The 13,073-nt window shown below is 33.0% G+C and overlaps 1 protein-coding gene across 5 annotated transcripts in view; it reads left to right on the top strand.

The window, feature by feature from the left end:
- LOC106880693 (uncharacterized) overlaps positions 1–13,073 on the top strand; it is a 550,491-nt gene that overhangs the window by 344,071 nt on the left and 193,347 nt on the right. For all 5 annotated transcript variants that reach the window (XM_089349496.1, XM_052966175.2, XM_052966174.2 and 2 more), the window contains 2 exons: positions 2,333–2,604; positions 3,408–3,941. In XM_089349496.1, the coding sequence (XP_089205622.1) occupies positions 2,333–2,604; positions 3,408–3,941 (806 nt within the window). The remainder of the gene's footprint in view (positions 1–2,332; positions 2,605–3,407; positions 3,942–13,073) is intronic.

The following is a 13,073-nucleotide window of genomic DNA, read 5'->3' as shown; positions in this document are numbered from 1 at the left end:
GAGTGATTCTTCAAAAAGATTTTTAAACATCCTCAGAAAACATGATTTTAATCTGTGTATTAACTTGTACTGGAAAACAGATGAAGATTGTGTTAAATTCAATCTTTCTTAATATATACATTATAACAAGAAATAACCTTGAAGAAATAAAATGCTGGTTAATAACTTTAACAATAGAACGTCATAGAAAGTTTGTTTATAAAAACATGGTGCTACAAATTTTACACTTATATATTTGAAAAAAAGAATCAGTGTTGCATTTGTTGAACATGTATATATGATAAAGTAAATGGAAATATGTTATCAGTAGTATTTTCTAATTGATTTTTGTGAAAAAAATATCAAGAAGAAACTGAAGTTATAATGAGATGCAAAATCCTTATTAAAATCATTTTGAGTTTTTATAATATTTAAAGGTGTGTGTGTGTGTGTATGTGTGTGTGTGAGAGAGGTCTGGTTGTGTGGTTAAGAAGTTTAGTTCATAAATACATGGCTTTGTGTTCAGTCACATTGCATGCACCTTAGGTGAGTGTCTTATATTAGAATCTTATATTAGAACACTGACCTAACAGAGTGAATTTTATAGATTGAAACTCAGGAAGCATGTTGTATGTGTGTGCGCATCTTTATTTGTTTGTCCCTTTCCTCTTGAGGACCAATGGTGATCCCTTTATCTTTCCGTAAGTTGATACTTCAGAAACCAACAAGTACTGGGGTTAAGAGTAATACTGAGGTCTATTTGATTGACTAAAACTTTCAAGGTGGCACCCCAAGCATGTCTATCTAATGACTGAAACAAATAAACGAGTGAAAAAAATTAAAAGTGTGTGTGTTTGTACACACATACACACACATTTGTGTATTCTATGTTGCACTTCTGAAATTTTCAAAATCCTAAATAATTTTTTCTACATCATAAAGAATATTTCTGACTTTTCATCAGAACCTTCAAGCTATAATCATTACATCAAAGGATTTGTGTATGTTGTCATTCTATAACAATTCCTTCTGCTGTTGTCACTTAAAATTTTTCCGTATGTATATGAAGAGATGCTTGTTATAAGTATGACACTTGACTCAAATATATGTTTGTCTATCATATTATTACCTCTGCCTTAGTGAAGGCAGAGGTATTGCTTTCAGTTACGTTTGTTCATTTGTTTGTTTGTCCATGGACAAGATATCTCAAGAACAGCTGGATGGATTCGGATGAAACTTTCAGGGATATTTGTCCTTGCGACTGGCATGAACTGATTAGATTTTGGATTATTTTTCCAGTTTTGTTACTTAATTTTTGAGAGCGGTTGGGTTCATTTTTAGTATTCTCGTTTGTGAGAACAGTCGAGTTTATTTCAGATATTCTTGTTTTAAAAATCATCTCCGATTAATTATTGAGAAGACGTTGGTGTTGCCTTGGCAGAGGTTTGCACTTTCTGATAGCTCTTGTTTATATTTATTATTGCTTTTCATGAATAGCTGAACTTGTTTTCATGATGATTCATCTCACCCAAGAAGACACATCACTTACTGCATTTCATATAAGTTCACTTTAATCCCAAATCTTCAGAACTGTGTCCTTCAGATCATCATCATCATCATTTAACATCTGTTGTCCATGCTGGCATGGGTTGGACAGTTTGACCAGGGCTGGTAAGGGCTGCACCAAACTCCAGTCTGATTTGGCATGGTTTTCTACTGCTGGATGTCCTTCCTAATGCCAATCACTCCAAGAGTGTAATGGGTGCTTTTATGTGCCACCGACATGGGTGCCATTTGTGTGACACCACTATGTGCCACAACTGCAATTTTGCGTGGCTTGATGGGTCTTCTTCTCAATCATGACTTAATGCCAAAGGTTTCAGTCATTGCCTCTATGAGGCCCAACACTCAAAAGGAACTGAGTGACTTTGTCTTCATGAGGCCCAACACTCGAAAGGAACTTAGCCACTTTGCCTCCTCAATATAAATACATTTGTGTAATAATGAATGTATTGTAATTTGTTCTTCCTTTTTGTGTAAATGTTTTTTTATGTGAATGACACACAGTGTTAGAACTGTTTGATACAAATTTATTTTGAGATTTATTTAAAAAGCGACAAGTAAAAAAAAAAAAATTTGTCTTTCACTTGGACTCAAAATCTTTCCATTGAACTATTGATATTATTAGATTTTCACAAATCTCTTTCAGATCAAAGACCTTCAACAAATTGTTTACAGAGATATTTTATTTTTAGCTTAAAGATTTTTGCATTTAAATTAATGACCTCATCAACTCTAACTTTTAAAATTTTTCAAATCTAATTGTATATCCTTTTATTTTCTATTTTTCTAGAGCTGGCTGGTTTATTCCGACAGATATAGCAACAGAATTCTGGTCACAAAATATATTCATTGATCATTGGCGGGCTCTACGACTACCCCAAGTAATTGCTAGGTTTTCATTAAATGATTCATTGTCTGTACTTGAAAATGTGATGACAAAAAGACTTAATCAGGGAGCAGAACCATTGTGTAAAGAGAAAGACTGTGTGAATGGTTTCCTACTAGGGCCAGGTTGTAAATACCTCAGTGGTGGTTGCCTTATACTATTATCAAGTTACCCAGGTAAGCATTCTGTCTTCTCATTCTATTTGTCCTACAAAAATGCTTCTTAACTATTTAAGAATTTTAAACATTTTATATCATAGACACTAACTTTAATCCAAACAAATAGAAAATACAAAATAATGCTCTGTAAAATGTCGGTTTCTTTACTTCAACCAACTTCAATACAGAAAATGAAGAGCACCAACAATGTAGGCCCCAATCAGCTTTGAAATGATATTTCATTTGCAATTAGGTTCTTACAATTCACATATTGTTGTTGGTGATTAGTTCCTGTTAGCTAAGTTATGGCATGAAATAGTTGATCGAAAGATTAACTGCATCCCTTCATTGATAATGGGTAAAATATTCATAATATTCATACCCATCATCAATGATTTTGTTTGTGATCATGTGATCATAGTGGTAATGTTGGTAAGGTTTACTATTGTAATTTCTTTAGTACCTAAATATGTGGTAATTATTTCTGAGAATATGTAACTTTTAAGAGTTTTGGTTGATCTTTTATATAGATTGAGTAAATATACTAAAACACACTCTATCACTTTCAGACCCAGAAAAGAATTTTTAAGATAGCGAGAAATATTCTTGTTAAAATTCTTTCTAAAATTAACCTTTAAGTGTTTCAGGAAAGTTTTCATTATTTCATTGTATAAAAATTTGAATGAACACAATAAATCAATATTTCTATAGCCATTTCAAGCGAAGGAAATCTCAAAAACATATTCTTGTGTTAATACACCTTATACCATATATACTATTGATGTTATTAAATCTGTTTTGATTTCTGTTTCTATTCACAGAAATGAACTATCATCTTCTACAGTCTCAGATAAATACGCTCAACTTACCAGTGATTGTAGCTTGGATAGGACATTATTTGACAGACTTTGTTCGTCAGCGTGCACAGCGGGGTTTACCTGTCTTGTTTTATGATTGGTGGCCAAGTCCACTCACACTCAATCACAATTTCACACAGATCAAATTCCCATCATGTCCTTATGATCCTAACCCAATCTACTGTAATTTCAAACTCAACCAACTAACTAAAATGACATCACCAGCTCTTTCTAAATTAGCTCCCCGGGCATACGAAGCTGTTTCTCGGATGTCTTTTACACAAGAGGAATATGCAGATTTGCTTCAGTTTTATAGCAATGCAAAAAGTTTAAGACCGAGCATACGGGCAAGTAAAGTTGCTTGTAGCTGGGTAAAAGATCACGAACATATATGGAAACGATGGTTTCCTAAAATTATTTCAACAAAAAAAAGAGTTTACCTTGGTGGATTATTTCCTCTCACTGGGCCATTTTGGACTCAGCCTGGACTTATTCAAAGTAAGTAGACCCTATATTTATTCATACTTCCTTTACATAAGTAACATAAAATTCATTAACTGTATTACTGTCTTTGTTACATTTAGAATATTTACTCAGCTTGGTTTCGATATTTATTGATCCTGTGATGCAACTGTATCCCAATTATATTCCCCTTTTATCATGTAGCCAGGTACAAAGAAATTCAATGTTCATGACCTTTATTGGGGCTGCTGAAACTAATGGCTTTTGGTGGGTAAAGGCATGTGTCCTGGTGGCTAAGTGTTATGCTCATGATTGCAAGATCATGGTTTTGATTCCCAGACCAGGTAGTACATTGTGATCTTAAGCAAAACACTTCATTTCACCTTGCTCCAATTTACTTGCCATTAAATGAGTAACCTTACAATGAACTAACATCATGTTCAAGAGGAATTTTGATTTTGATAACTTATATGCCATAGAAACTGAGTTACTGAGTATCCAAGAATTCAAGCTAGAAATGTTCAGGGATTGATGGTGATGAGGATGACACTAATGGAATGGAGAGAGAAAGGTTTCTAGAAACTGGAGACTTAGCTTGAAAGTTTGCTACAGAGCGGATTCTACTAAAGATATCTAAGGACCAAGTGCTGCTATAAAACCAAGTAATGGACTAAGTCAACCACCCAAATAGGTCATGGTGGAATTTGAACTCTGAACATAAAGAGCTGGGTCAAATACCACAAGGTGTCCTATTGGATGCTCTAATCATTCTGCCAGTGCATTGCCACTTCATTCATCCATTCCAAAAGGATGGTGCACAAAGTTGATCTCTGCAGAATTTGAACTCAGTATGCAAGAAGGTAGAATATATTCTGTTAGATATTTCATCCAATACTCTAATGACTCTGCCACTTCACCATCTTTGCATAATAACGTTGAATGTATACAAAAATAAAACCAAACAATTTGAAAATATCATGTTGGTTTACAAATTTTTTGTGTTAAAACATAGACATCTAAAAAGACTAGATAATGTATATAATGCATATTGGTATACAAAGAATTGTAAACATGTAAGTAGTGCATGAAAAAGAATATCTATACGTTAAAGATTTTTTTTTTCACTCAATAAATATCCTTATGTATTTCCTTCACTGTCGTCAAGTCCATAAAATAATTCTTGTGAGTATACAATTGATACAGATAAAAAGGCTTCAAAGAATTTATATAAATATGGAAAGATCATTTTTCCCTTCTAACCTTCAATCATACGTCTTATACAATAGAACGCATATAACTCAACGAGCTTAGGGTAATCTGGTGTACCAGGAAAATGGAAAAACCTTGAATCAAAGGTAAATAAAGATATTGTAGATACTTTGATATTCAACAACTATTTTATTTAGAAGACTAATTTTAAGCGTATTACTCAAACTTTGAAGAATGTAATATTTGTTGTTGCTGTTAAATGTCTGGTTGGTTAACCAAGATATAAATGTTGAGTTCAAATTGGCTGTGAGTATTTCATTTGTATTTGAGCAATAGGACTCGGTTGATCAAAATGTTGAAGAAAGGAATCAGATAATCTAAGATATGACAGCAAGAAACTTATTGTATTAAGATGAACTGCTTGTAACTACTGGTTCCATGTATCTAGTCACATGTAGCCAACCCATGGATGATATGATGCGCTAACTTGCTATATATGATATATCATAGAATTTCTAACCAAACTCATGTTCTGTCTCTGGTGTTGTGGGCATTAAATCAACAATATATATTTGCTATCAGTCTACACTTATTACTTGATGTGATTTATTAGAGAGAGATGAAAACAAAATTCATGAATAATTTAAATAATCAAAATCTGACTAAAGTGGGCTACAGCAAATATTCTGCTCAATACCACAGATTTACTTGTCGGTTGCTTGACTTTAACCAGTTGAACATGTCCTTTAGTGGCTGACGATAGGTGCATCTCTGCTCATGAGCAGGAGTAGTAAGGGAGCATCATAGCCATGTACTGAGAGGATTCTTTGATGTTTAAATAATTCACCCCTGGAAAATATGGGTGTTTCATTCATCATCTTTAAACAACCTTTATTCAAGGACATTTTGAGTGGGATGGACTACTTGACCTGAAGAAAATTCTAACTGGGCTCCATCTACAAGCCCTTGTGCTGTTTATCTTGATATGAGATCATCATGTCATGTACCTGTGGTTGTGATGCCTGATGTACCCTTATCAGAATTAGATGGGTAGTTCTGATGCGTATACTGGGCTTTGAATATTTGCACTTCAGCATCACTTTGATAGCATGTAATGCTCTCTGTCTCTCTAAATAATAATAATAATAATAATCCTTTCTACTATAGGCACAAGGCCTGAAATTTTATGGAAGGGAACTAGTCAGTTACATTGACCCCAGTGTTTCACTGGTACTTAATTTATCGAACCCAAAAGGATGAAAGGCAGGGTCGACCTCAGCGGAAATAATAATTCTTTCTAACTTTGGCATGAGGCCACCAATTTTGAGAGTAGGGTTAAAATGATTACATCACCTGCAGCACTCAACTGGTACTTATTTCACTGACCTCAAAAGAAAGAAAGACAAAGTTGACCTTGGCAGAATGTAAAGAACCAAAAGAAATACCACAAAGCATTTTGTCCAGCACAGTAACAATTCTGCCAGCTTGCCACCATAGAAACAACACTAATAATGGTTTCAAATTTGGATACAAGGACATCAGAGGCTGTGAGTGGGGAATATTAAGCATAAGGGTCTATGGGATTTCTCCTTGGAGACTGATCATATTATTGGAACGAGTAGACCAGTTATTTCCATACAAGGCTTAAAGAATAGGTAGTGTAAGATTATTGGCATAAGGATGAAAATAGTCCTTGTGGTAATTAGCACATTTGGTTACCTATGTGCCAAAGTTATTGAATTTGAGACGTGTATTGTAGGAAAATGCCATCCTGTATTCTGAGATTTCAGGGAGGTTGTTGTCACCAAACCTCAGAATTAATAAGTAGTAACTTTTGAATAATAACGATGACAATAATGATGATGGTAATAGTGGTGGTGGTGGTATTTTATTGTTTACGTAGGCCCAAGACATTGAGGACAATCTCAAAGGATGAGATAACACTCAAACAAGTGGAGTTTACATTGATATACATTATAATTTAACTTTGATTACAAAGTTAAATGGTTAGTAGTGTTTACTGAGATGATAAAGAATCAGGTAAAATTCTTTGACATATTTAGTTCATTCTGCAAAATTCCGATTTTATTTAGGGTTGAGTAGTTCTAGTATTCTCACTGGAAACCTTTATCTATAAAATTATCTAAGCATAAATTCTTATGAAAGTAGATTTGATGAAATCCTTTTGCAGTATATACAAAAAAATAGTCATCTATGAGAAATACTTTCTGAAAAATATTTATTATTTAAAACTTCAAAGATTAAAAAAAATCAACTTTATCACTCTAAGGATGAGAGCATCCTTTTCACATGTACTCTTATGGGAAATATGAATGTAAATAAAATTACTTTCAAAGAAATTTCAGATCAAAATCTGACCATATATTTTTTCATAAATGGAATTGGAATTTCAGTCGCTATTTCTGCAGATGCATCTATATTAACTCCAAGTGTAGAAATAGCCTCTGGAGACAGATTCAGCATAAGCTACAATACTTACAGTGAATCACTATCTGCAATTGGTTCAAAACAAAAATATATTGTATACTATACTTATATTTTTATGGAATCATATTTCAAGTTATCACTTAAAACAGTTTTATTTTGAAGCAACCTCAACTTGAAAAGAATAATCTATAAATAATACCCACCAAGGAAATATCTAACTTTGTAAATCTATGAGAAAAACTTTACGCTGCTAAATCAATAAGTTATCGTATGCTGAATTTATCACTAACTTTATATTATCTTGAGAAATACTGATCCTAACCTTAAAAAGCACTAATTTAATACCCATTTCTTTAGCTGACAAGGGTTATAAAAGTCTTGAGAATTGCATTTCTCTATTTTGTCTTTTGTCTTATTCTTGGGTTGACTGGATTTAAAGCTTAATGTAACTCTATTTCTGGCATCTCATTAATCAAGCTGCTATTTGGTATTACCTTTTGAACCAAGCAGTCTAAAGTAGGAGTTCCCAGAGTGATTCATGTAGACCTCTAGGGATTAATGGAAATGTGCTGAGAGGTTGGAAAATGGTTAAAGGTCAACAGGAGAAGGGATTGATAAAATTCAAGAGTTTTATAAAGTTCAGGTTTGAAAAAGTTTTAGTTTTAAATGTTTAAAGTTTAAGTAGTTTGTCGTCTATAAGATTTGTAACTTCAAAATTGCCAAACTTAGAGCAACTTTCCTGTATTATGAAGGTACAAATGCAACATGGTATTTTTGTAATTTTCATAATTTAACTGTTTTATCATGTCATGAAGGTACAATTGTAATAGAGCAGATATTTATAATTTCCTTCAATCACATTAGGTTTTTTTTTTCTTTTGGATAGAACAAATATATATTTAATAAGCAAGAATTAATTTGTTTCATAACTTTCTCAATTGCCAGATCAGTTGACATTTGTTGGAAGTTAAGATCTCTTGTATGAATCAAATCAAAATTTAGTTATTTTAATGTCACACTTGTTGATTTGTGAATGTATGTTAATTTACACTCTCGGAGTGGTTGGCAATGGGAAGGGTATCCAGCCATAGAAGGCATGCCAAATCAGACTTCTGGTGCAGCACCTCAGCTTACCAGTCCTGGTCAAACTGTCCAACCCATGCCAGCGTGTACAACAGATGTTAAAAGATGATAATGATGTATGAGTGTTCATGCATGTACACATGTTTACAAATCTGTATGTGTGTATTTATATGTGTATATGTGTGTGTATGAATACATTTTATGCACCCTGCCACACATGCTACACATTCATATAAAAGTTCAAATATGGTTGTTTGGTTAAAAAGTGCAATTTGGAACTGCTTGATTCAGGATTTGCTTTTACTGCTTGGACTACATCCATGAGTTGACCTATAACATGTGAATGAAATTTGGGAAACGAAAGCAGGAAGAAGTCCATCATATATGTAAGTGGAGTGTGATAGTTTATTCCCCCTTGTTTTGATGTGTGCATGCTGATTGTAATACTAACCATTTTACATTTATACATTGTCAGTTGTTTGCAGTCCTTAACAAAAGCATGTCTGGGTTTTTCATTGTTTGACAAACTGGGAACTATTATTACCTTGCTTGTAAAGAGGCTGAGGGTTAATGACAGAAATGGTATTCAGCTGTAGAAAAATTCACCTCCGTGAAGTTTCAGCTGAGCCATGCAAGCATGGAAAAGTGAACAATAAGTTGATGATGATGATGATGACATAAGTGTGTATGTGTGTGTGTATTTATTTATCTTGGGTCAAATTTGCTGTAGTACAAATGCTTTTTGATTAACACTTTCCCTGGATGAGAGAGCCAAGTAGGATTCAATCGACCAATAATTGAATGATGCTGAAAACTATATATATAAAAAAAGAAAATAGAACATGCTTCTGGTATTGCAGTATACATCAAGGAATGAATTGAGTGGAGAACATCTAGTTAGACAACTTCCCAATTCTTGAGGGTGACAACTTCTAGTGTTTCAGAGTGAGATTAATTAGTTTCCATATGATACCATTTGTATCGCTCTACCTGTCCATTTCTCCTTGACTTGTAGCATCTCCTCAACTGTGCAGGAAGCTTTTAATTCTACTGATATCAAGGAGGTTTCCCCTGTCGGAATGAATGGAAGCTGGCATATCAAAGATTTTCAAATAAGTTTATATGGCATTTCTTAACAATACGATCAGAAACACCAGCATAACATTGAAGAGCAGGCAAACCTTGATTAATCATCTCTGATGGTGAACCAGTATAAATTCTGATTGCTTGTTGGCAGAGGGCCTCTAAAATCAATATTCAGACACTTGAAAGGCCTTTTGCTATAATTAAGAGGGTTTTAGTTGATTTATAGAACTGTGGTATCATTTCAGCACAAGTAAAGGATCAATTGATAACATTCCTAACATTACAAGATGAGTAGAGTAAATTTTGGCATTAAACAAACTGACTTAATCATTTAGCATTCAAATTATGCTGTTAAATCTTAATGCTTATTTATTCACATTGTGTTGAATTAATCATGCATTATTTCACAACTAGTAGAATATTTGGGCTGGATATGGCCAGTTTAAATGCTAAAGCATAAATAGTGTGATGCCTGGATGAATGACAAACTGCATCAAAAAATTTCTGTAAAGTTGACATCTTTATTAATGAATGGCGGTACCCCAGCATGGCCACAGCTCATGAGCTGAAACTAGATAAAATGAAAAAAAAAAAAGATAAAATAAAAATGAATGGTAGTCAGAGTACACAGAACTAGATATGTTCTGCACATGAAGGGCTGAACATGAACATAATGTGAAGCAATCACTAGAAGCCTTATCCATTCCTGAACAATATAGAATATCATAACCAACATAATGTATTTTATCATTATCTACGTTCCCCTATTTTTTGGTGTTAAACATGGGAAATACATCTTGTTCGTCTGTAAACTAAGTAAAGTGACTTCTGATTAGATGTTCCAATTTTTGAGGTACTTCAATAATAGCTAATACACTATTCTCCACTGGAGGTTGATTTTTCACATGCTTATCCAGTAACTTCAAGAAGAAAGCAACAGAGCAACTATTCTGATTCAAAACTGCTACCAGTATAAAATAAGATTCTTTCATTTCTAGAACAGATCATATTGATTCATCTGTACAGTTGACAATTGAATTCCTAATGTCTCAGAGAAAACCTCATAGTTTCTAATTGTAGTCAGTGTTTGTTTAAATAATTTCTTATGAATTTTAAATAATGTGAAGATGATCCTATGGTTCATTGCTTTGTTGTTGTTTAGCCTGTTCTATCAGTGTTTATAGTTCTGTTGTGTGACACTACATGACTGAGCATGTTCACTGAGGAAATGATGATGGAGAGGTCGTTGATACATCGCTGGTACTCATTTTATTTTAGTGAAATTCTCAGTCTCTCACCTACACTTCTGTTGAGTAAATCCTCAGAACTTCCAGTATTGGAGTAGAGACTGTATGTCTATATACCCTTTCTCAAGAGACATTGGGAAACATCGGTACTAAAGAACTGTTAATATAGAACTTTCCTGCTTCAAATTCAATTCACAGTTGTATGTAGCTGTAGAAAGCTTCGAGACACAACTAGAACTGCATACTTTAATGAAGTGGTCACTTTTGTGATACTTATTACTGTTAACGTCTTTCACTGGACATTCATGGCAAGAGTTATGTATATTTCCTTAGTAAAATCACAACTGTTTTCTAGATTGTGGATCTACAACAGCTTCAGTGAATTTAAAAGTAACAGCTTCTTTAGAGTAACTGATGCAATTTGTTAAAGGTATTGTATTGGTAAAGTTGATATGAGTTTTATACTCTTAAATACTCTTAAAGGCCAGATCTACAGCTTGAGCTTGACCATAAGTGTCAGTTAGTCAATAGTCTACTCTCTGAAAGTTGTTGACGTATTAAGTACGAGTTAAGACTAGAAGCAAAGGTATTCCTCTTTGATTCATTGCAGTATATTTCAGCAGTAAGAGTCGTCAGAAAGTTGCAGTCCTTTGCCAATTGGCATAGTGCCTGAAGAAACTCATTAATTCACTCAGTTTATGTTGCTAGTTGGTGTCTGGCAAATATTTCATACTTAGCTTTAATATATAAAGCTGTCGATCTCTGAATACCATCCTTGTATGAGGTAGAATCTGTAATGTATTCATGTGTTTTTGGTAACTATAAAAGTTGCCAGCATATTAAGCTTATTACATGCATTCATGTTTACTGTTTGAAAGATGTTTTAAAGAATTCTATACCAGTGAAGCCATTCTTTAGATGCAGAAGTGAAGTTTGGATTAACATTAAATCATTCTGGTTGTCAGTATTTTTCCATATTTTTTCAGTAAATAAGCAATAAAAAATAGAAGTGAGGACCCACAGGCATCCAAGAACTTTAGGCTCTGTCAATTATCCAATATGTGTGCTTTTGTGCCGGCTACAGGAAGGAAAGGCGATTACTCTAGAGTCAGTTTATATATATATATGCTAAGTAAACAAAGAAGCCAACAAAACATTGGTGAATGTAATGACCTCAGAACCAAAGTCACAAATTTTTATTTCTATATTCAGGCTATTGTTAACGGTCCATCTCATTAACACTGTAAACTTCTTTAACAAAAAATTATTTTATTTCTTCTGATTTTTGTTTGTCTCCTACATTATTAAGGCAGCTTACATAATCTTTTTTCCCTATCTGCCTACTGAGGTATTTGTTTTTTTTTAAATTTATTGTACAGAATTAGTTCTGCTTGTAAGTATAAATATTTGTTTATAGTTTTACTGCGAATATGAATATTCCTTTAGATATTTTCTATTCTTGATATCATTAAGCCAGAAATATCGAAAACATATATTAGCTACAAAAAAATTAAAAAAACAGAAAGAAGATAGAGTTTACTGGAAAATTAGCTTATTTAGCAATCTCAAAGTTTACTGGAATAAATTTAAAAGTGGATTTTTGCGATGTTAGCATTCTTAAGATAAATCAATTATCAGTTTTTATCAGCAATAGAGTATGAGATACCAATGTTTCAAATGATAAATATATGACATTGTTAAAAAATAAAAGATGACTTCTTTTGAATATGCTTTATATGGTAGTCTATATTTTCAAACACACTGTAGGGTGAATTAATTTCCTTTGATTTCTAACAATCTAACAATCAGTAAAGCTAACATTTGAAATGTTTCTATATATTAATTTATTGCTGATATAAAAAAACAAAAAAAGATAATTTAATGACTTTTCAAATATTGTTTATAATTTTTATTGTTTAAAATGAGTTGTCTCTGATAATGAACTGGTTTTATGAATGTACACATGTAGATCTACTTTTGAATTCTCTCTACTAAAGTCACAGAATGTTATACTATTTCACTCTGTGTGGTAAGAAATTTGCTTCCCAACCATAAGGTTCTGGGTTCAGTCCTTTGGCAAATTTCAGTTCCTATA

This window comes from Octopus bimaculoides, chromosome 3 (assembly GCF_046866305.1).
Source record: "Octopus bimaculoides isolate indiv1 chromosome 3, ASM4686630v1, whole genome shotgun sequence".
Classification (NCBI taxonomy): Eukaryota; Metazoa; Mollusca; class Cephalopoda; order Octopoda; family Octopodidae; genus Octopus; species Octopus bimaculoides.
The sequence above is the reverse complement of the archived record's forward strand: the minus strand, read 5'-3'. Positions and strand labels throughout refer to the sequence as shown.